The sequence below is a fragment of the Ochotona princeps genome, chromosome 2, assembly GCF_030435755.1.
Source record: "Ochotona princeps isolate mOchPri1 chromosome 2, mOchPri1.hap1, whole genome shotgun sequence".
Taxonomy (NCBI): domain Eukaryota; kingdom Metazoa; phylum Chordata; class Mammalia; order Lagomorpha; family Ochotonidae; genus Ochotona; species Ochotona princeps.
Genome location: NC_080833.1, coordinates 32,705,053 through 32,729,260, shown reverse-complemented (window position 1 = coordinate 32,729,260; position 24,208 = coordinate 32,705,053). Strand labels below are relative to the sequence as shown.

At 43.0% G+C, this 24,208-nt stretch overlaps 1 protein-coding gene across 11 annotated transcripts in view; it reads right to left on the bottom strand.

Moving 5' to 3' along the window:
- Window positions 1-24,208, bottom strand: part of CCDC30 (coiled-coil domain containing 30) — a 108,491-nt gene that overhangs the window by 67,567 nt on the left and 16,716 nt on the right. For 2 of the 11 annotated variants that reach the window (XM_058679798.1, XM_058679819.1), the window contains exons 1-2: window positions 7,938-8,060; window positions 6,608-6,706 (exon numbers count right to left, since the gene is read on the bottom strand). The exons of 2 other annotated variants lie outside the window; for them this stretch is intronic. In XM_058679798.1, coding sequence (XP_058535781.1) covers window positions 6,608-6,649 — 42 coding nt within the window. In that variant the 5' untranslated portion in view covers window positions 6,650-6,706; window positions 7,938-8,060. Of the gene's footprint in view, window positions 1-3,039; window positions 3,178-4,736; window positions 4,863-6,607; window positions 6,707-7,937; window positions 8,061-24,208 lie in introns of those variants that run through there. 7 more of the 11 variants (XM_004591681.3, XM_058679764.1, XM_058679784.1 and 4 more) reach the window with 7 other exon arrangements.

Sequence of the window (24,208 nt, the reverse complement as noted above, 5' to 3'; positions counted from 1 at the left end):
ACTGGAACTTTTCCCAGGAAGAAAAGTTGGCCTTAATTGAGTTTGAGGCACCATGTAGGTGAGGAATAGACTTTGAGCAGCACAGTTTAATCTTAGGGAGGGATGTGGTCAAAGGCACTAACAGAATGAGTGAAGAGTAATCTGTAGAGAAATGAGGAGGAGGATTTACTAGAATAGAGGTTACATAATGAGAAGCAGAGGAAATAAAACAAGATTGAGGGGAGAGGTCAGATTAGGAAGACTTGAAAGACAACTTTCAAAATGATCTGGCATTACTGTAAGCAAGAAGCAGCTTCCAAAATGTGAGTTAATCATTGATTCTGTGGCTTTTGTAATACACACACACGCACACACACACATTACACATAATGTATGTCAGGTTCTTAAGAAGTAAAGGATGACTAAAACTGAAGTTTAGATTTGATGTGAGAGATGCTATTATCTTCTGAAGAGGATGGTGACAATAATGTATTTCTGAGTATTCTGAACTTGTGCATGACAAAGCTGGGGAGTGGGAGCTTTGCTCTTTGTTGTCAAGAAAAAAACGACAAAATCATGACACAGACACTGTGGGACCAGCTTGCTTCTACAAGTTACTCCTTTATCAGGATGTTATCTTGATGACTAATAGCTCAACCTAATAATTAACCGTGTCTAACTACTATAAAAACTAAGTTGATCATTCCATTTTCTGATTGAAGCCTCATAGTGGGACAGAAAAGAACACGGGCTGAGAATGACCACCTCACTTGACAGTGGCTTGACATCTGTGGACTGCACAAGTTGCTGTATTGTAAACCGTGGCAGCTGGCCCATATGACCTCACCCTTTCAGCTTTGAATTTTTCTGACCAGGAGTCTGTGTGTTGTGATCCAAATCAGAAAATGGGGCCTTCATCAAGTACTTAAAACATATCCTCTTGAGCCACACTTAGCAAAGTACACTTTAAGTCTAAAATATTCTATGTTCTGGAGAGAAGGTGGAATATAATGAATTTTAAAACAAAACTTGTAAGGGATAGAAGTTTGAAGGGAAACAAAACAATAGAGTATTGAAGTATATCCTTATGTTTATTAATTCTGAAGGCAGAGAGACTTAGTGCCTTGGTCTAACAAAGTCAACATCATGAATAATGGAACATAAATTATCCTATCTCCTTATAACATGCCCTGAAAAGGATAGGACATCATTTGTGTAATATTCTTGCCCCCCCCAAAAAAAGTTGTGAGGAAATGTCAGACAAACCCAAATGGCCATTTCTCAAAAGAAATCCTTGTGTTCCCTCAAAATATTGCAACCCTAACTCACAATGGAATGGGATTTGGAATGGCTTCTGAGAAGTGCTTAGGTCACCAGGGCAAATCCCCCAGGATGACATTAATTCACTTGTGAGAAGTGATAGGAAAATGTATGCTTCTTCTGTCTCTGCTCCGGGCTGTGGGAGTATGCAAAGAGAAGACAGCAGTGAGCAGGAAAGAAGCCCTTGCCAAACTCGGCACCTGTTAGCACACCGACCTTGGGCTCCCAGCCTTCAGAACCTTGTGAAATGAATGTTGTTTAAGCTGCCTGGTTTATGATAGTCTATTAGGACTGCCCAGACTATAGCAGCATATTTCAACAACATAGTAATGAAAGACACACACAGATCAAGGAACTGTTGCAGATTAAAGGAGCTTGGGACATGGAGATTACATATAATTTATGGTCCTGGCTCAGGTCTAATGCTAGAAAAACAGAGAGCGTAGTAACTGGGAAATCTGAATCCAAAGTGAAGATACCAGAGAAATACTGTGTCAATGTTAATTTTACAATTTTTAAGATTTGCATTGCAGTAACATGAGATATTATTTTTAGAAAACACATGGAAATATTTAAAGGTAAAGATTGTATCTCTAATTTTAAAGAGTTCACTCTGTGTGTGTGTGTGTGTCTGTGCATGGAGAGCGATAATAAAAGGGCAAATACAGCATCATGTTAACATTTCGAATGGCAGAGGTTTATGGGAAGTCTTTGTACTACTCTGGTGACTTTTCTACTAAGTGTGAAATTGTTTCAACATAACAGTTAAAACACAAGACAGGGAGAGGGAGATGTGTATTGCCAGGATAGTGATTTTTACATTATTATTTCAGAGGATTTATTATATGCTGCTCACTTCAGTCCATCTTTTCAGTGTTAACTTTCCTATGGTTCTCTGAGACACACAGTCCTTCCCTTGTCACTGTGGGACAAGCTCCCATAAGCGAAGTTCAGTAGTAGGCTGTGTCCTACACACCCACTCTTCCAGGCAGCAGGCCCTGTGTTCTGGACCTTTCCCTCCCTATGGTTACACAGGGATCCATGCCCCAACCTTTCAGTAACTTGGTTTCTTCCCTCGCTTTTTTCCTTCCTTCTTTTTAAACAACTACATGTAACAACGAATTAGGCCTTGATCTTGTTCTTCGTCTCACAAAGGGTGCTGAACCATAACCCAGCATATTTTAACTGTTGTGTTCAAACCTTCACGCCTTACTGCTATTTTAATCTAGATCAAAAGAATTATTGAGGAAAGGAAGTTTCAGTTAGAAGAAGATAACACCCCAGGTGACCTCTCCATTTAACACCAGACTAACTCTGATCTGGTTGCCATTTTTAAGCACAGGGAACTAACTGGGGTCAGGACACTGAAACATCTTAAGTGTAAGCCCACCTCTCAGTGTAACTGAAAACTATACTTGGGTCCTAACTTTTTAAGTTGAAGACATTTGAGTAACCTTTTCAGATTATACTATGTGCTCTAGGCAACTAAGCTGGCACGAAACTGCTTTGAATCTAAAAATTCACAAATTCTAAATACCAGGTACTGGTTGAAATCTTACTATTTATACTGAAATACAAATATAGCAGGGTTTATAATCCATTTTATTTGGCGATTTGCTCTGTAATCATAAAAGAAACTCCAATTTTAAGTCATTTGTTATTGAAAGTTATCTCCTTCTGTCCCACCCACATAAAACATATTAAAAATTGAACATTTAAATAGGAGTACTTTGATCTCACCTTTGTCTCTAATTCAGAATTCTCCTTTTGTAGCAGGTCATATACCATTAAAAAATGCCCTCTGCTGTCTGCTGCCCCTGGAAGACTTTGCATTTCATCATATAGGCATGTAAGTTCCAATTTTGATTTTTCTAATTCCTAATTAAAGAATGAAGATATTCTAGAATAAGGCTACTTCTCCATATAAGGTTTAATATTTCTAAAACAGATCTTAAAATGCTTCTGGAAATTTCTTGTTTAACCTGAACATTCTTAGTTTTGCTGATCCACAAGGTTGAAAGACTGGGTTTCTAGTGTCTTTTGTATTGTAAGCAAGGTTTGCATAGGGGTGAGGTCTCCCACAACTCTTGCATTACATGGTTATCACCTGTTTTGAAATGCATTTAAAAAATCACCTTTAATAGGCTAATGTGTTATGAGGTTTACCTTTAGCCTGTGTCAACTCAGTGGATTATTGGAACTAGGGCTGAGCGAACTGAAATGACTCACTTAGGTTCACAAAGTCAAGAAGTTGTAAAGCTGAGACTACAGACCTATGTCCATCTGTCTCCAGGCTCCAGGTTCTTAAATACACATCCTGCTGCCTTATCTAAAAATGCATGTTCTGTGACTTAGTCAGCTAGTGTTTTCTCTGTTCCTTTTTCTTTTCATACCCATGAGAGGAAATACTTCAGTTAGATGTAGATTTTTTAAAATTAAATTTTATATCGATCACATGGAATATACAGTGTTTGGTGGAAGACTAGGAGAGTCAGTCTATGAGAGCTAGTCTATGGTGTCCAATGAAGGGAACAGGGCACATAAAATTTACTTTACGTGAAGAAATTTACTACTTGGTGTTTCCTTAAAATGAAGTCAGAGAGGGAGTGAACAAAGGGAAAGGAAGGTAAGAGGGTGTCCTCCCAGAAGAAGGCACAGGGTATCAATGTCCTACCTCATTCCATGAGGATGGGGCTTGGGGCATTGTACTGGCTCTCACCCATCTTGTAAACTGATTAATAAACATCCCTGTCCTCTCAACTGGTTATCTAGACTTCCAGGAACTCACTTCCAGACTTCTCTTCAAAGCAAAGATGAATCATCTCTTTTTGATCTTTCTGATACAAGGTTAAGTTGAGAGACAAGTATGTGAATCTATGGACACCACAGTTGTCAATCACCTGCTATTTACAGACCCCTTAGAGTGCTGGAACTCAGCTTGGGGAAGCAGCAGAATTATTGCCTTATCACTACTAGAAGTACATATGCTGTAGTGCCATGGACTTAATTATAGTCTCCCCCATTCACATGATGGAGCCCTAATCCCTAATATCAAAAAGGAGGTGATAAAGGCCAAATAGGAAAGTATGAATGAATCCCTGATGTAATAGGTCTGGTGCTTCTGAAAGACCAGCACTCACTTTCTCCCCTTCGTGTGAGCACAAGGCAAGAAGGTAGCTGTCTAAAAGCCAGGAGGAGAGCCCTTACTAGGAAGTGAATTATGAAATGTTTAGCACCTTGAACTTAGATTTTTCAGTCTCAAAACTGTAAGAAAATTAATGCATGTTATTTCAGTTGCCCAGTCTACAGTACTAGTTGTGGCACTGCAAAAAAAAAAAATACATAGTTGCAATTCATTTTAAGATAAAATAGAAGACAATATGAAATTTCTAAATTAGGGTTAACACAAGAGAGAGACAACATCCGGCAGGTAGTACCTCACTTTTAACTTTCAGAGCCTTTTGTATAGAATTAAGACTGCTTGCCAATTGCTTTCTCTTCTTTTTCTCTTCTGTTAAATTACTTTCAAATATTTCAATGTTTTCTTGGCTCATGTTAAATATCTGTAAAAAGCATTTTACAATTAATCCTATATACAACTGCAGTGTTTCCTATAAATTCCGGTAATGCTTTCTAGCTCAGTTATAAAGTCACATAGGAAGTATATGAATATGAACTAAGAAAAGCTTTTTGGGGTGCCATCACTCCCATTTCCTCTTTGAGCCTGTTCATACAGCTGTAAAATGCAGTGAGAGTTATTCTTCCTACAGTATGGCCATCACAGAAGGAATAAAATATGATTTTGAAAGTGTTGTATAAATTCTCGGTACCTGCCAAATATAAAGTGTTGCAGAAATCTTTCCACATTAACTAATAATCATGGTTGGAGGGATATAGGTAGCAGCTACTACTTAGTGAATAGTAATAATAGTAAGTATAATTATTATTATCCTACCTGTCTGATACTATGGTAGTAACTGCTTTACATGCATTATCTCATTTTATTTCCTCAGAACTCTCACAAGACTGAAATTCTTACACGCTTTTTTCAAGAGATAAGTGAGGCTTGGGTATGTTACATAATGTGACCAAGTTACCCAGTCAGTACTGGGATTCAAATCCAGGTCTGATGTAAGAGTCCTTTTAATATCTACTCTATTCAATTTTGTCAAGTGTGTTTTCTCTTTTGTATAAAAGCCTGCTAGGAACTTATGCCTCCTGTCATAAGTTAGAATGATTAGATTCTGTTGTTATAAAGCACAGTGATGTGACTGTAGTTCACAAAACTTTATATATTTTATGAATACCTGGAAGAGGGGAGCTTAAAGTTTCCAAATGCAAAGTAATCAAAAGGGAGGGGAGGAGGAGGAGATTAATTGCCCCGATTTAATCAACACACACTGTTACATGTATTGAAATGTTATACTGTATCCCATAAATATGTATAATTATGTGTTAATCATAAATATTCCTTAAGGAGACTGAAATGCCAGCTAAACCGATCTGATTATTACACATGAATCACACAGCTATATATAAAATTATCACTCTTATACATCTCCAATCTGTACAATTAAAAAATCTCTTTTAAACCTACCAGAGGATTAAACTGCAATAAAAATGCAGTTTAGTTAGCACAAAGTGAGAATGGAGCCAATTTCTTTGATGATTGTCCTTCCTGTCATCAGGTAAGCTGTGGACCCTGCTCTACCATGAGGGCGTGCCTGTCCCAGGAACAAACTACATGTGAAGTCTGGCCAGTAAGGAAGCCACATGCAACTGACACATCTGATCTGTACTCTGCTATCTGGGCTGTGCCAAATGGTGTGTCAGCAGAGAGCCCTACCTGTCCTGTTCTTCCAGTTCCCAACAGTGGGACCAAGAGCTAGTGACTTCACTTTCAGAGATGGTTTCCTCATGTAAAAAACAGGGATGATGATGCCTGGATCTATTTAAATCTATCTACATGTATCAATGGATGTGCTATTCATAAAGTTTGTCAGTGACAGCTTATGTTATTACCACGTTATTCTCATTTTTTACACTTAACTATTCATTGAGGCACTGCAACATGCTTATTTTATACTAGTTTATCCCAGATCTGTCTTTGATGGTCTCCTTTCTGACTGACTACTCCCTGGAAGGGCAGTTCGCAACTACTGATGAAAATCTTCGAATGCAGAGTTAGCAGTTCTAGAAGCATGGCTTCGCCTTCTGTCTGTTCCCAGTAACTCTTGGGCATCCTTATGGAGTTTACCTTGTCTGTATTTGAAAAGGTAACAGAATGTTGATTTTTACATAGTCTTACCTCATTCAGATCTTGTGCATTAATAGTTTCTTGGCCTTTCATACTGGTCTCTTTCCAGTCTTCCTATGTGCTTGATAACTTGTGCTCAAAGATGGAAATCTTAATCCAAATAAAGCATAGTTATAATGCATATATGTGTTATTTGAAAAAAAGCGCTACATTTCTTAAGCATCCTTCCCTGAGGATATACCCATGAGGTTTCTTCTGAATGGCAAGTTCCACCTCCTATCTGGTTCTGGATCCTTTGGCGGGTTGCTTTACTACAACGTGAGCCTTTGCTGAGCTAAAGGGAATACACATTAGAAAAATCCACTACAGAACTCCAGTTGTCTTCTATTAATCAGACTGCTTTACTTATTAAACCTGTCTCATGCTGAACATCAATAAAATAGGTAACAATCCCAAACTGATGATTGAGGAATGCTAATAGGAAAATTAATGCTGAAATCTACAATGTTCAGAGTTCTTCCTGCCCAGCTGTGTGGACCTAGTTGGGAATTTTATTGACTCAACATTACACAGGGATGTGGGGAAGCATGTATTTTTTTTGTTCTGGGATAGATCTTCTTCCTTTTCATCAACCATCACCTGTGATGGTGAATGTTTTTGAAAATCTGACCATGGCATGCTGAGGCATTCAATTCTTTCGGCAAGAATTCTAGTAGCTTTGCTCTCAGGCCACCTGAGATACCTCAGAACAGTCGAAGAAGCCATGCCAACCTTAAAACTTTTCATTTTCTTTGTATTGTTTCAGTGTAAGAGTGTCATGTGCACTGGGCACCGGCACAGCAATTAAGTTGCTCGATGTTGTGTCAGAGTACCTGGGTTCATGTTCCGCTAAGTTTTTAATTTTACCTTCCTGCCAATGTGCACTATGGGAGACAGCAAGTGATGGCTCAAATACTTGGGTCCCTGCTACCCATGTGAGAGATGTGAATTGAATTCCTGGTTCCCAGCTTCAGCCTGGTCCAGGGCTAGCCTTTGCAGACATCTGAGGAGTGAATCGGTGATGAGTGGTCTCTGCCTCTTAAATAAACTATCTTTGAAAAAGAATGTCACATATTTTTAATGTTCTAATTTTTCAAAAAGACTGCTTTCCCAATTAAGATATATTTGAAATGTGTCATAATTTGCAACACATTGAACATAGTTATAAATATTCGATATACATACTTAATAGTTATACAAATTGTCCACCCATTTTGGTGATTTACATACCTCCTGAGACTGCTGACCAAATTTAAAATAGAGAAATACGGAAAGGCCAGAAAATAATGTGAGAGATGGGAAATGAGATCTAAAGCTCCCCAGGTAGCTAAAGGAGACCTACCTCACCCGAGGCCAAGGTCAGCAGTAAACAGAGCGGGTGTGCTGATTTGTTTTCAAACTAATTAGCATGGGAGAGCCACCAATGGCCTGAAAGCAACGGTTTAACAGTTAAGAATTTTCCACTTGTGTGTTCTATTTCCTGGAAGACAGGGATCTTCCTGTGCCCTGAACTCAACTGTGACTCCCAGGCACTACCTGATGAGTTTTACTGCCAACTTTGTGTGCACCTGCCCCAGGAATGCATAGTTAAGTGAGACTGTATAGAGAATAAGACATGCCCGGTCACTGCTCTCAGGGAAAGAGATTTACATGCTCACTTCTGGGCATGCTATGGTCCCATGGGTTATAATAAATCCTCTCTATAAATCGACACAAGAATTAGTGTGGTGTAGAAAATAAGCACTGGGGCCAGATAAACCTGGATCAGCTCCGGGCTGTGACTCTGGCCAAGTTCCCTTAAGTTTTCACAAACAAGAGTATGAAATGAGAACACTCAGGTCTGGTACAATCGCTCAATGACTAAAACTCCACATTGCAAATGCCAGCATCCCATATGGGCACTGACTGTTCCACTTCCCATCCAGCTCCCAGTTTTTCTTGTGGCCTAGAAAAATAGTCGAGGACGGCCCAAGGCCTTGGGACCCTGCACCCATGTGGGAGATCCGGAAGAAGCTTCTGGCTTCTGCATTTGAATCAGCGTGGTTCCAGTCATTGTGGCCATTTGGGGAGTAAATCAGTGGATCTAAGACCTTTCCCACTGTATTTCCTTCTGTCTGTAAAAAAAAATCTTTAAGGGCCCGGCAGCGTGGCCTAGCAGCTAAAGTCCTCGCCTTGAATGCCCCAGGATCCCATATGGGCGCCGGTTCTAATCCCGGCAGCTCCACTTCCCATCCAGCTCCCTGCTTGTGGCCTGGGAAAGCAGTTGAGGACGGCCCAATGCATTGGGACACTGCACCCGCGTGGGAGACCTGGAAGAGGTTCCAGGTTCCCGGCTTCGGCTCAGCGCAGCACCAGCCCATTGCGGCTCACTTGGGGAGTGAATCATCAGACGGAAGATCTTCCTCTCTGTCTCTCCTCCGCTGTGTATATCTGGCTGTAATAAAATGAATAAATCTTTAAAAAAAATCTTTAAAAAAATGATATAACTCTATTTTTAAAAAGAAAAAAAAAGGGAACACTCCTATTTACCTTGGGTCAGATGACCCCAGGGATTACAAGAGAAAATGTTTGGAAGACACCTAAAACAATCCTGACACATTCCAGAGGCTCAGCATGCTGTGGCTCTCCTGCTTCAGCAAGACACCTGGCACGCCCTCCATTCTAAGTCTTCTCTCTGAGGACGCATGTACCATCAGAACCAAGAGGGCTGACTGGGTGCTAACTCTGTCTTCAGGTCGAGATGGGTCAGTAACACAGTCATATCTCAAGGTATCTGCTCAATAGAAAGGAGTGCTGTTCTAGACTATTCTTCCCTTTCAAGTCTCATGCCCCCCCCTTTTTTAATATTCATTTATTCATTAATTACATTGCATTACATGACACAATTTCATAGGTACTGGGATTCCCCCCACTTCACCCCAAACCCTTCCCCCATGGTGAATTCCTTCACCTTGATGCATAACCACAGCTCAAGTTCCGTTGAGATTCCCTAATTAAAAGCTCACACCATACAGAGTCCAGCATCCCACTTGTCCAGTTCAAGTTCAACGGCCTCTTAGGGAGGCCCTCTCAGGTTTGAAGGCAGAGCCAGCAGAGCGTCACCTCAATCAGTTAGAAGCTCCAACATATCATCAGCAACAGTCCAGGTATGATGAGGCTGGTGCAGAGTCCACTGATTGACATAGTCCGTCTTAGAGTTTCCCCTTGTCCAGTTTTCCGCTGGAAGCATATAGCTGAGGTGGTTGGTTGATCTACTCCATTTTCCATATTTTCTTGGTTAATGCTTTGATTCCTCCATTTTCTTCAGGGGAATCCCCTAAGAAACTTTGAGGCATTCCCAGTCCAGGCTCCTACATGTACTACTAGTAAGCACAGTGCTCACCACCGTCCATCACTCTGACCAGCTGGTGGTTTTACCCCCTGGGTTGGTTCTCTTCTGAGCCCCGACCTCCATTGGAACCAATGAGTATCGCATCTCTCCCCGGCTCTGCCCATCACACTCTCGTCCCTCACCTAAATCAGTGGGAGGTGTGCTGGTCGGGTGTTGCACTCCCTACTGGCACAGGCCATTTCACCTTGGCATTTTGTGTTTTGTACTGTTTTTTTTTTGTTTTTGTTTTTGTTTTTGTTTTTTATCGCAACCAAACCCGGCCAGGCCCCCACACAGTTTCAGCGCTTGGGCTTGCCAGTGGATGACGTGAACTGACTCAGCCTGCTCTGCCCCAACCCGAGCCAAGTGTATGCCAGTGGGTCACATTCCAAAGCCTCTTCTGGGTTATTTACCTCCATGCTTCCTGCGTTTATTTGTAGGGTCAGTGTCCTGTCAGAGGAACTGTTCAGATTCCTCCATCCGACTCCTTCCTGGTGTCGGGCTTCACGCATTCCAGCAGGTCCTTCGGCCAGCACTGCTCTTCAATCCATTCTGGTTCCTGCTGTTGAGAGTTTCAGCCCAGCCACGGCTCGTCCATACCCACGTATATCTCATATATGGCTCAGTTGGGGTTGAGGCCTAGCCGAGCCAGTCCCACATCTATCCTGGTCCTCCGGAGCACCAAACTGTGCTGTGGTCTAATCCGGCATGGTGCGTCAAGTCCGAATCGATATTTGTGCCAAGGGATCACAACTGTGATCCGACCAGAACTCAGCCCCCTTCCAGTTCCTGCGCCCCTTAGTGGTAGGCTCCACGCAGCCAAGGCCTCCCCCACGCTCCCCAACCAGGCCTGTTGCCAGCCAGTGTTAAGTATGTCAGAGGTTGCTCTGGGTCAGCCCAGCGCGCCCCATAGACTGTCATGCCTCCTGCATAGACTCCAGCGGCCCTTCTAAACCGTCCAATGGGGTCAGAGTTTCTGGGGATTGGTCCACGCATGCCTCACACATTCTAGCCCCGAGTATGGTTCTCGAATGCCAGTCAATGTCATAGTCCTGCCTTCTGTGACCCCTCTGCTGATCCCTCATCCTATCAGGTAATGGGGTATCCTGCTAGACAAGCCTGGAATTTTGCCTTTTGAGTGAACTGATGTTGGCAATGGGCACTTTAAAGTGACTACATGTTCTTCAGAGGAAGATTAAATGCCATTGAAAATCTTAAGGAATAATACACATTCTCAGAGTACTGTGGGTTCAGCATGGAGCAACTCATGCAGCATATCAGAGAAACCAAATTCCAGAACTTCCTGGCCGGGTGGCCAGCAGGCGTAGCCTGGCGCCAAATGGTGCACTGGCCACCCGAGAGCCTCTCACCCCATGTACGCATGTACGTGGTGGAAAGCTTGGCTGTGTTAGGCTGGAATCGTGGCGGGGACCCGAGTACCCGGGCCGCATGGCTGCCCGGGGTCAAGCTGCTCGGGCCCCCGCCTGGATCCTGCTAGCTCCTCCCCCGCTCCAGCCGCATGGCGTGCTGGGATGTTCCCAATCCGCTCCTCAGGGTCCCAGGACAACCTCCCCACTCCCAAAAGGAGGCCATCAAACCAGGACCCTGGCAAATCAGGAAGCTGCCCGAGAGCCTCTCACCCCATGTACGCACGTATGTGGTGGAGAGCTTGGCTGTGTTAGGCTGGAATCGTGGTGGGGACCCGAGTACCCGGGCCGCATGGCTGCCCGGGGTCAAGCCGCTCGGGCCCCCCCCTTTTTTTTAAAGATTTATTTATTTTTATTACAAAGTCAGATATACAGAGAGGAGGAGAGACAGAGAGGAAGATCTTCTGTCCGATGATTCACTCCCCAAGTGACCGCAATGGCCAGTGCTGCGCTGATCCGAAGTCAGGAACCAGGAACCTCTCCCTGGTCTCCCATGTGGGTGCAGGGTCCCAAAGCTTAGGGCTGTCCTTGACTGCTTTCCCAGGCCACAAGCAGGAAGCTGGATGGGAAGTGGAGCCGCTGGGATCCTGGCGCGTTCAAGGCGAGGACTTTAGCAGCTGCTAGGCCACGCCGATAGGCCCTTTCTTTTCTTTTTAAAGATTTATTTATTTTTATTGGAAAGGCAGATATACAGAAAGGAAGAGAGAGAGGAAGATCTTCCTTCCGCTGGTTCACTCCCCAAGTGACAATGGCTAGAGCTGTGCCAATCCAAAGCCAGGAGCCTGGAACTTCCTCCAGGTCTCCCACGCAGGTGCAGGGTCCCAAGCTTTGGGCCATCCTCGACTGCTTTCCCAGGCCACAAGCAGGGAGCTGGATGGGAAGTGGGGTAGCTGTCGCCTATATGGGATCCCAGCGTGTTCAACGCAGGGACTTTAGCTGCTAGGCCACCGTGCTGGGCTCCCCTCTTTATTTTCAAGGAAATTTTTAGGAGAAAGTCTCTGTAGAATGTCCAGTAGTAGGGGCATCTTTGACTGGCATGTGAGAAGACCAAGAGATTTGCATCTTCTCTGGTTTTAAGCATCCCTGGAATACAGGTTGGAAATAAAAATGAATCCTGCAGTCAGATTGAGTTTTCAAATACATGAGTTTGTGATTATGCTTTCCTCATTTGTAAAGTTACATGGATATTATCTACTTCCTAGAATTTCTGTTAATCACGAATGAGTTATGTCAAACCCTGAGCAGATTCATTACAACACTGGAGACACTTAAACATCAGAATCATTGTGTAACAGATGGGGTCCTCCAAATAATACAGTTCCCCAACAGGGGATCATACATACATGTGTATATACCTAATCCATATACATTTATATGTGGGAGAGAGCAAGAGAGATGAGATTCAGATTATATAACGATGGGACTGAGAAGATAGCAGACTAGTGACCCAGCTTAAGCAGGCAGGGGGCACAGTCCCTTTTCCCACTTTTTGTGCTCTCAGGCCTTCTGCTGAGTGCACGATGCCCACTCAAACTGGCAAGCTGCAGTGCCATCTGCTATGGATTCAAAGGGTAATCCCTTCTGAAAATGCCCTCCTTGGCACACCCAGAAACAATGTTGAACCAGCTGTCTGGGTGTCCTGTGTTCTCGTCAAAGTGGACACACTCAAGTAAACATCATGTTATCCTTCTACTTCCTTTGGGTAAGATGCAGAAAATGAAGCAGTCAGCCTGCAGTCAGCAGCCAGGAAGGGACTATTGCAGGAGGCACCCAAGTGCCCATGGGCAAGCTAAAGCTCCCACGCTGGGTACGGCACAAGACCCGATCAGGTCTGGCACGGCACTCACTGGCAAGGGCTATGTTTCTCGCCTGTGGACGGCAACACCAGGCTCACTTGTTGCCTCTGCTAAGAATGACCCTTCGGGGCCCGGCAGCGTGGCCTAGCGGCTGCGGTCCTCACCTTGAACGCCCTGGATCCCATATGGGCGCCGGTTCTAATCCCGGCAGCTCCACTTCCCATCCAGCTCCCTGCTTGTGGCCTGGGAAAGCAGTCGAGGACGGCCCAATGCATTGGGACCCTGCACCCGTGTGGGAGACCTGGAGGAGGTTCCAGGCTCCTGGTTTTGGATAGGCTCAGCTCCAGCCATTGCGGCTCACTTGGGGAGTGAATCATCAGACAGAAGATCTTCCTCTCTGTCTCTCCTCCTCTCTGTATATCTGACTTTGTAATAAAAATAAATAAATCTTTAAAAAAAAAAAAGAATGACCCTTCGGCTAATCATTATTGAGGCTACCAGCGCCTGTCTGCAAACACAATCAAGGAAACTTGAGGCTTATTCTTCATGCATGATTAAAAGAGAACTCTGAAGGTAAAACCTCGTCAGTTATCTCCGGATAAATATCTCCAAACTCACTGAGAAAACGGATTTGAAAGGTCATTTAGCTTCTATTTACTGCTCATCTTTGAAGTTAAAGATTCCTAGTTGCAAAAACCTTTACACAAAAGAGGCATTTATGCATTGTTCCTCATGGCCCTCTCTAGCAGGGAGGAAGAGAAAGGGTCATTAGAGACAATATTAAGCTTCACTTTTACTATTTGGAAAATATAAGAAATACATGTATTTCAAGTCTTGATGTCAAAGAGAAAAAAATAACTTGGTTATACTACAGTACAGAGGACTATTAGATCCAGGAACATTAGAGAAAAGTGGGTCAGGTAGTTAGTACAGTAGTTAAGATAGTATTTGGGGACACCCATACTATAATGATTGAGTTCAAGTTGTGGATCTACTATGATTTCAGGTTTCCTGTGAATAATGAGCACCCTGAGAAACAGGTGCTTCAGGCGGTGGGATCCCGGCCTCCCCTGCGGGAGAGCCAGACCAAGCTCCCAGCTCCTGGCCTCAACCTGGTTCAGTCATGGTTCTGGGCACTTGGGGGAGTAAACCAGCAGACTGGAGATGCCTCTGCCTTTCAAATACATAAAAACAGATAAATGAGGTTGGCACTGTGGTATAAGGAGTTAAGATGCTGCCTGAAATGCCATCATCACATAATGGAGCACTGGCTGGACTTCCAGCCGTTCTCTTTCTGAACCAGATTCCTGCTAATACACCTGGGAAGGCAATGGAGCGTGACCCCTGTACTTGAGCTCCTGCCACATGGGAAACAGCAAGGGTTCTTGGCTCTTGGCTTTTGCCTGATGCACCCTCAGCTGTTGCAGCCTTGGGGAGTGAACCAGTGAATGGAAGATTCTTTCTCATTCTCTCTCTTTCTGTATGAGTATGTGTGTGTTCTTTCTCTCTTTCCCTGTTGTTTTAACTTTCAAATAAAATAAATCTTTGAAAAATAAGTAAATATTAGAAAAACCAGTATTAGCTCCTTTCCTGAACCTCATTTAAAATAAGATAGATGTTCATTTATCCAAAATTTCACAGACAACATTTATTACAGAGGAGGAATAATAGTTAGAGAGTCTCCAAAGATCTTCCCTAGTCTTAAGGATTTGATGATACAGAGGGTCATGAGGAGGCATCACTAATATCCCCGTAAAGGAAGTTCTCACCTTAGTCTACCCAGGGCAGCTTCAGATGAACAACCGAGCATAATAGAAATAGTAAGGCCTGGCCATTTCTACCCAATCTGGAATTCCTCTGAAGATTATCACTGCCAAAACTTTCTGCTGGGTTGGCTGAGACATCCTCAGGCCTATGCCAGTCTGATGCTCTTCCTTTGCAATTTTGCTTCCTGCTTCTTGGTTAACCAGTATCAGATCTGCATTGTGATCTGAAGCCTTTCCTTGACCTTTCCTTCCTCCTTCCTTTGTCCTTCAACAGGTACCACCCTCAAGAACTTTCCTGCAATTCTCAGTTCATCTGATTCCCAGATCATCCTCCTTCAAGTGACTATATGGATGATAAAACCAGGAGTGGTACACAGTCATGGTCACCATCAAAGACAAAAGAAAATGACTATACATGGGACTATAACAAGTTCATGGAAGATGGCTTTAAAATTTTAAAATAAAAAAAAAGAAATGGGTGTTTGGTGTACTAGTTAAGATGGTTCTTGGAATGTTGGTATCACATATCAGAGTGCCTGGGTTTAAACCCTGGTCCTACTCCCATTTCCAGCTTCCAGCTAGTATCCAGCTTAGGAGATCACAGGTAATGATGGGTCAAGTACTTGATTCCTGTTATCCATGTGGGAGACATGGATTGGATTCTCAGCTCCTGGCTTTGGTCTAGCCCAGTCTTGGATATTGGAGGCATTTGGAGGGGGTGACCAACATATGGGAGATCTCTGACTCTTAGATCTCTTTAAAATAAATAAAAGTAATTCATTTTTAAAAATATAGAAATTCATTCTTCTTAAAAATGTTTATTTTATTTATCTGAAACGTAGAGTTACAGAGAGGGAAGGAGAGACAGAGAAAGAGATCTTCCATCTATTGATTCACTCTCTAAATTGCCATGATGGCTAGGGCTAAGCCCGGCCAAAGTCAAGAGCCTGGAACTCCATCTGCAACTTCCACTTGGGTGTGGGGTCTCAAGTACTTGAGCCATCCTCTGCTTCATTCCCAGGCACATTAGCGGTGACTTCGATTAGAAGTGGAGCAGCTGGGACTCAAACTGCTACCTGTATGGAATGCTGGTGCCACAGGTGGCAGCTTAACTTGCTGTGCTATGACATGAATTTAGCACCAGAAATTCATTCTAAAAGAAAAAAAAAAGCAAACCTTCAATCTGCCCACAGAAAAGCAGGCAATGAACCAAAAACAAAAAAAATAAAAACAAGACAAACAAAAAATAGGTCACAGAAAAAGCAACAGTACCATGATGAAAAAAGGGGAATGACTTATCCTCGTTACTATAAGCAGAAGAGTAGAAAACATAAATGTCTGGGACATTTGATAAGAGACATTAGAAGCTATTAGCCACTGGGACACAGACTGGATTAGGTAAACACTACAGCTTTCAGGGATTTCTGGTAGAAGGCACTTTCCAGAAAGTAACAACATGAAGAGTTTATCCAAAAGCAACTACAATATGGAGGAAATTAGAAAATCAATACATATGCCCAAGGAAAGATACATATTCAGGCAAGACCTAATTTACATTTCAGGCTAATCCTACAACAACTGAAAGCAAAACGGGGGTGGGTATTTGGCACATTGGTTGGGATTCCACTTGGGATAATTGCATCGCATATTGGAGCCAAAGACAAAGAGAAAACCTTGGATATAGTAAGACAGATGTGACTTCTCACATGTGAAGGATTTTTTATAAGATTAACAGCAGAACTATAAATCAGGAAGTGTGCAGGTCAGAGAGCTGGGAACTGAAATAACAAAAATGTTAAAAGGAAAGTTTTCACTAAAGAACCTTGTATATTGCAAAGGTGAAGGAGAAATTAAGATAACTTTCAGTTAAACAAAAGCTAAGTGAGCTCATCACCACTGTTCTGGTTGTACAAGAAACGGTAAGAGGAAATCTGCAAAAATGAAAGGAGAGTTAATAGTAATTCAAAGTCAGGAAATGAATCATCTCAGTAAAGCCAAACATATTGCAATGGTAAAATCTAACTATTATTTTTAACAATGGTTTGTAGCTTCACTTTTTGTTTTCTATATGACGTGAGCAGGTTTTGCAGTTTTAAACCTTATTAGTCTATGGGTCTAGATCCATAGCTCAACTGGCTAATTCTCTGCCTTGCGGTATCTTCAAGCCTTGCAGTATGGGCAACGAATGGTGTCTTGGCTGCTCCAATTACCATCCAGTTCCCGGTTTATGGCCTGGGAAAGCTTCTGGAAATGGCCCAAAGCCAAGGGACATTGCATCCATGTGGGAGACTCGCAAAAAAACTCCTGGATCCTGGCTTTGGATCAGCTCAGCTCCAGTGGTTGCAGCCATTTGAGGATAGAGCCAGTGGATGGTCTTTTTTGTCTCTCCTTCTGTTTGTAAATCTGCCTTTCCAATTAAATACGTAAGTCTTTAAAAAATAAAGCAAAACTTGTTATTCTAAAATCTAGTAATATAATACTGGTTTGCAATTTTCATTTTGGCTTTGACAATTTAAAATATATAAAATATTATTAATTTATGTTTTTGAAACACACTGAACAGAGCTGTAACATTAATAGTTGAAAGTGGCAGTCACATAGCTGTAAATGACAAGCTTTAGCATGACACTGAAGTTAATGTTACATAAATTCAAATTAACTCTACCCTCCGAGAGAGAGAGAAAAAGGACTCAATTATATGTGAGAGGGAAATTCAGGAAATGAGGGACCAAAAAACTATAAGGAAAACAGAAGGTATAAGTAAGTCTCTCCTTATCAGCAATTAGTTTAAACATAAGGGGACTGGGCCCGGCAGCGTGGTCTAGGGGCTAAAGTCCTCGCCTTGAAAGCCCTGGGATCCCATATGGGCGCCGGTTCTAGTCCCGGCAGCTCCACTTCCCATCCAGCTCCTTGCTTGTGGCCTGGGAAAGCAGTCGAGGACGGCCCAAAGCCTTGGGACCCTGCACCCGCGTGGGAGACCCGGAAGAGGTTCCTGGCTCCTGGCTTCGGATCAGTGCGCACTGGCCGTTGCAGCTCACTTGGGGAGTGAATCATCGGACGGAGGATCTTCCTCTCTGTCTCTCCTCCTCTCTGTATATCCAACTTTGTAACAAAATAAATAAATCTTAAAAAAATAAACATAAGGGGATTAAACTTCACAAGTAAAAGTCAGAAAGTAACATAATGGATTTGAAAATCAATCCAACCACACATAATCTACCAGAGACTGGGTTTAGATTGAAAGACTCAATAGGCTGAAAAAAAAAGAATGGATGAAAATTACCTTGCATATAAATAATAACCAAGAGACAGCAGAGGTGACTATACTAATGCTGACAAAAGGACATTAAATCAAAAAAGTTTACAAGAAACAAAAGAAGGGCAATATATTTCAATGAGAAATTCAATAGAGAAAAAAGATATGACACAAATATTTCAGCAAATTATAACAGGCAGTCACACAACATGAAGCAAAAAGAGGCAGAACTGAAAGGAAATAGTTCAACAATGACAGCTGGAATCTTTTTTTTTAAAGATTTAGTAATTTTTATTACAAAGTCAGATATACAGAGAGGAGAGACAGAGAGGAAGATCTTCTGTCCGATGATTCACTCCCCAAGTGAGCCGCAACGGGCCAGTACTGCGCCCATCCGAAGCCAGGAGCCAGGAACTTCTTCCAGGTCTCCCACGCGGGTGCAGGGTCCCAAGCTTTGGGCCGTCCTCGACTGCTTTCCCAGGCCACAAGCAGGGAGCTGGATGGGAAGTGGAGCTGCCAGGATTAGAACCGGCGCCCATATGGGATCCCAGGGCGCGTTCAAGGCGAGGACTTTAGCCTCTAGGCCACCGTGCCGGGCCCAACAGCTGGAATCTTTAATACTCCATTTTCAATGTAAGGTAGATCAACTACACAGAAGTAAGAAACCAGAGAACTTGAACAAAACAGTAAAAGAATAAGAGCTAACAGATATGCAAAACACTGCCCAATACATCCCTCAATCTTCTCCTCTTTTCAAATAAGCACAGAACAGTTCCCCAGCCTAGACCAGGTCAGACCACAAATTAAGTTTCAGGGCCCGGCATGGTGGTGCAGTGGTTAAGGTCCTCGCCTTGCATGCCCCGGGATCCCATATGGTCGCTGGTTCTAATCCCGGTGGCCCAGCTTCCCATCCAGCTCCCTGCTTGTGGCCTGGGACAGCAGTCAAGGACGGCCAAAAGATTTGGGACCCTGCACCCGTGTGGGAGACCTGGAAGAGCTCCTGGCTCCTGGCTTTGGATTGGCTCAGCTCCAGCCATTGTGGTCACTTGGGGAGTGAACCACCAGAAAGAAGATCTTCCTCTCTGTTTCTCCTCCTCTCTGTATATCCGCCTTTCCAAAAAAAAAAAAAATAAATCTTTTAAAAAAAAGTTTCAATAGACGAATCACTGTGTTCTCTAATTAAAATGGGATGAAGTTTAGATACTGTTAATATCTAACAATAGAAAAAAAATGGGAAAATTCACAGGTTATTAGAAACTAAACGCCCAATGAATTAAAGAAGAAATCATAAGTAAAATCAGAAAATTCATAAAGATAAATGGAAAAAGGAGGACTTTCAGTGAAACTGTTAAAGATATCTGGACATTAGGAAGCTTGACTTTCTACTATTGTCTATACCTACAATGTCATGATATATTTAAACAGCAGAATGAGGACTTTTGAATGTTGCTGAAGAACTATATTATTATAATAATATGTGGGAAAACAGTATGTGCATGCATTGGTGGGGGGAATGAGGAGGTGGAAGAGGAAATCACTGTGCCTATGGAACTATATAATGAAAAAAAAGGTGAATGATGCAATGACTTAGTGGTTAAATTCTTGCCTTGCATGCACTGGGATCCCTTATTGGTGCTAGTTCATATTCCGGCTGCTCCACTTCCCATCCAGCTCTCTGCTTGTGGCCTGGGAAAGCAATCGAGGACGGCCCAAAGCCTTGGGACCCTGCACTTGTGTGGCAGATCCGGAAGAAACTGCTTCTGGCTTCAGATTGGCTCAGCTCTGGTTATTGCGGTCAGTTGGGGAGTGAATCATCAGTGGACAGAAGATCTTCCTCTTTGTCTCTCCTCCTCTCTGTAAATCTGCCATTCCAACAACAACAATAACAACAGCAATAACAACGGGATGAATGGAAACAAAAGTATGTTGTATTGAAACTTTTACAATGCAGCACAGTCAGGGAAAAGGAGGAAATTTTATAGCAATAATTGCATATATTAAAAAAATGGAATCTCAAACCAACAGTATAACTGTAAGTTAAAGACCTAAAACAAAGGGAATGAGCACAGCCTAGCAGCTAAGATGCCTGGATCCCATATCAAAGTACCTGGGTTCAGGTCTCAGTTCTGGCTCCTATTCCCAGCCTCCTTCCAATACCAGTGCTAGCAAGTACCACGTGGTGATGCTGAATAATTGGGTTCCTGCAAACTCCTGTTGGGAGACTGCATTTCTGGCTTGCAACTGGGTCTTGGTCTACCCTAGTCATTGCAGGCATTAAAGCTGAACCACAGGATGAGAGTACCCTCCCTATAGCCCTCCCCCACATACCTGCTCCTCTGTTATCTCTCTGTGTGTCTCAAACAAATCAATCAACCAATAATGATCATAAAAGAACTAGGATGTGGGCATTTAGCACAGTGGCTATACTGCAGCTTGGGACCCCTGTACCCCATACTGGAGTGTCTGGACTTGAGTCCTAGCTCTGCTTTCCATATTAGCCTGGGGCTCTGTCACCCACATGGAACCAGGATGGAATTCCTGCTTCCTGGCCTCAGCCTGGACTAGCCTGGCAGTCACAGGAACTCAGGGAGTGAAAAAGCAGATAGGAGGTGGCTCTGTCTGTCTCTCAGTATAACAAGGAATAAAAATGGTCTGAAATGACAAAAAAAAAAAAAAAAAAAAAACTAAAAAAAGAACAAAATAAACCCAAAGCTAGCAGGAGAAAGGAAATAACAATTATATCAGAAATACAGAGATATAGAAAACAATACAGAAAATAACATAAAAAATTTGCTCTTTGAAAAGATCAACAAAATTGATAAACCTTGAGTAATACTGACTAAAGTAAGAGGTAAGACTCAAATTGCTGAAATCAGAAATGAAGTGGGAATAGGGCTGGTTGTGGTAGCCTATTGGCTAAAGTCCTTGCCCTGCATGTGCCAGGATTCCTTATGGGCACTGGTTTGTGTCTCGGCAGCCCTGCTTCTCATCCAACTCCCTGTCTGTGGCCTGGGAAAGTAGTCAAGGACAGTCCAAAGCCATGGGTCCCTGCACCCACAAGGGAAACCAAGAAGAAGCTCCTGGCTTCAGAATGGCTCAGCTCCAGGTGTTGCAGCTACTTGGAGAGTGAATCAGTGGACAGAAGATCTTCCTCTCTGTCTCTCCTCCTATCTGCATGTCTGATTTTCCAATAAAAATGAAATAAATAAATCTTAAAAGAAAGTGGGAACATTACTGAAAGTGGGAACTAAAAGCAAATACAAGAGAATACTATGACCAACTATATGCCAACAGTTTGGACAACTGACATGAAATGGACAAATTTCCAGAAACTCAAGACCTACCACTACTAAATCACAAAGAAACAGAAAACTGAACAAGACTAATAGGGAGACTGAATCAGTTACCAACATCTTCCAACCAAAACATTTCCAGACCTGATGACTTTACTGTAATTCTACCAAACATTTAAATAAGAAGTAATACCATGCCTCTTTTCACCAAAAAATTGGAGAGGACCTACTTCCTAACACATTTTGAGAGACAAGTATTACCACGAAAGCAAAGGCAGCTAAAGATTGCACAAAGAGGTGGGATTTTGGGCCAGCAGTTAGGATGCCAGTTGGGACATCTGTTTCCCTTCTGGAGCTCCTGGGTTTGAGTCCTGATTCCAGCTTCCTGATAATGTGCATGCTGGGAAGCAGCAGGTGATGAACTAGTTGGGTCCCTGACACTTACAGAGGAGATGCGGGTCGAGCACCCCGTTCCTGGCTTCAAGGTGGACCTAGCCCAGGCCACTGTGGGCATTTAGGGAGTGAATCAATTAGTGGATGGGAGATTTTGTTTATCTCTCTGTTGTTTGGTATGTCTCTCTCGCAAGCAAATAAGTTTAAAAAGACACCACAAGAAAACTACAGATCAATATCTCCGATGAACACTGGTTTTAAAAAAAAAGGTCTTCAAAAAGTTCATAAAAAATGTGCGCTAGGAAAAAATTGTGTGGATTTCAAATTTTTTATACCAAACTATGACAAACTTTTAATTCTACTTTCCACAAACTTCTCAAAGTTCCCTTGTACATCTAACAAACGGCTGGTATTCAAGATCCATCAGGAACTCTTCCAATTCAATATAAGGAATGCATGTGACTCAACTAAAGTTGAACGTAAGATCTGAACAGATGCTTCATAAAAGAACACGTCTAGATAGGCAATAAGCATATTAAAACATCTGATTATCAGTGGACACCATTAAAAGGCAATGAAAACCACAGTGAGGATACTGTCACAAATCTTCCAAATAGACATTACTGACTATTTCAGTTTGTCATGGAGTCTTGGGTTGAGCTGTTTTGTCCACCACTCCAGAGACTAATCATGTAGAACTACACATGGATTGCACACACGGGATTGTACACATAGATTGTACACATGGGAGCCTAGACCTCAGCAGTTTTTTGCCATATTTGGTTATGTTCAGTGTTGTTCCATTATCCACCCATGTCTAATTATTGTCCGAGTCCATAAATTAACTCTTTGGGATCATTTATAATGCTCAGATTGGTTATATCTTTGTAATATTTTCTTTTTTCTATAAAGTAGTAATCTATATTGTTAAAATTAATTACTCTTTGTGAGGGAAAAAGTAGCAGAAACATATTTCTATATCCCAATTCTTCTTCCATTTGAACTCGCTAGGCAATAGGAAGAAAAGCAATCCAGTTAAAAGAAAGTAGCTTAGCACCAATTGCTCCAGCATATGTTACAAAAATGCAACTAAAAAAATTAATAATAATTCAGGGCCCTGGTGTGATGGCTTAGTGGCTAATCCTTGCTTTGCATGCTTGGTTCATGTCCTGGCTGCTCCATTTCCCATCCAGCTCCCTGCTAGTGGCCTGGGAAAGCAGCTGAGGACGGCCCAAAGCCTTGGGACCCAGCACTGCGTGGAAGACCCGGAAAGAGGTTCCTGGCTCCTGGCTTGAGATCAGCTCAGCTTCAGCCTTTACGGCCATTTGGGTAGTGAACCAACAGATGGAAGATATTTCTGTTTTTCCTTCTCTGTAAAACCTGCCTTTCCAATAAAAAATAAAATAAATATTTTAAAAATTTATTCTTTTTTTTGATGATGATTACATGGTTGACCAGGGTGGGAAGTACTGAGGGTTAGGAAAATGTGGGTGAAATCACTGTTTCCTAATTCTCCATTTCTTCTTACCTCTGGGAAAGAGGAGAGATAAAGGGGGAAGCCACACCCAGCCTCTGAAATGTCCCAGTACCCATGGATGGGGAGCTGCCACCTGATATCAACCCAGGGTCCTGCTGTAGTTCATGTTCTGAGGGTTCTGACCAAGTGGTTTGCACAGTTCTGAAAGGCTGTTAATTTCACCAATCCAAGGGTGAGGCAGCCCTCCCAATGTCCTTTGGTTGACATAGTCGACCTCAAACCTCCATTCATCCAGATTTTTGCTGTCACTGTTTGCTGGGGGTAGTTGCCCAATTTGCTCTGTTCTCCTTCCTCTGGAATGGTACCATATGGACTGCCATATTCTCCATGTGCATCAGGGCCTGCTCCCACTGCTACGGCTTTTTCACTAGCGGACAGATCCAAGGACCAGGGCCAGGCAACTTGAGCCCTGCCAGATCCCCTGCCCCTGGGGCCTCACAAACTTGGCACCCACCTCGCATGTGGGCCTCAGGACTCAGGCCAAACAACCTCCTGAGTCTTGCCAGATCTCCCACCTCAGGGCTCACAAACCCAGCACCCACCGCTCAAGTGAGCCAAGAGACCAAGGCCAGGAGACCCGAGCCCCACCAAATCCCCCTACCCCCAAGGCTCATGAACTCAGTACCTACCATGCAGCTGGCCTCCAGGATCTGGGCCAGGTGACCCGAGTCCTGCTGGATCCCTCACCCCCAGGGCTCACGAATCTGGCATTCACCTTGCAGGTGGACCTCAGGACCCAGGCCAGGTGACCGGAGCCCCACCAGATCCTCCACTC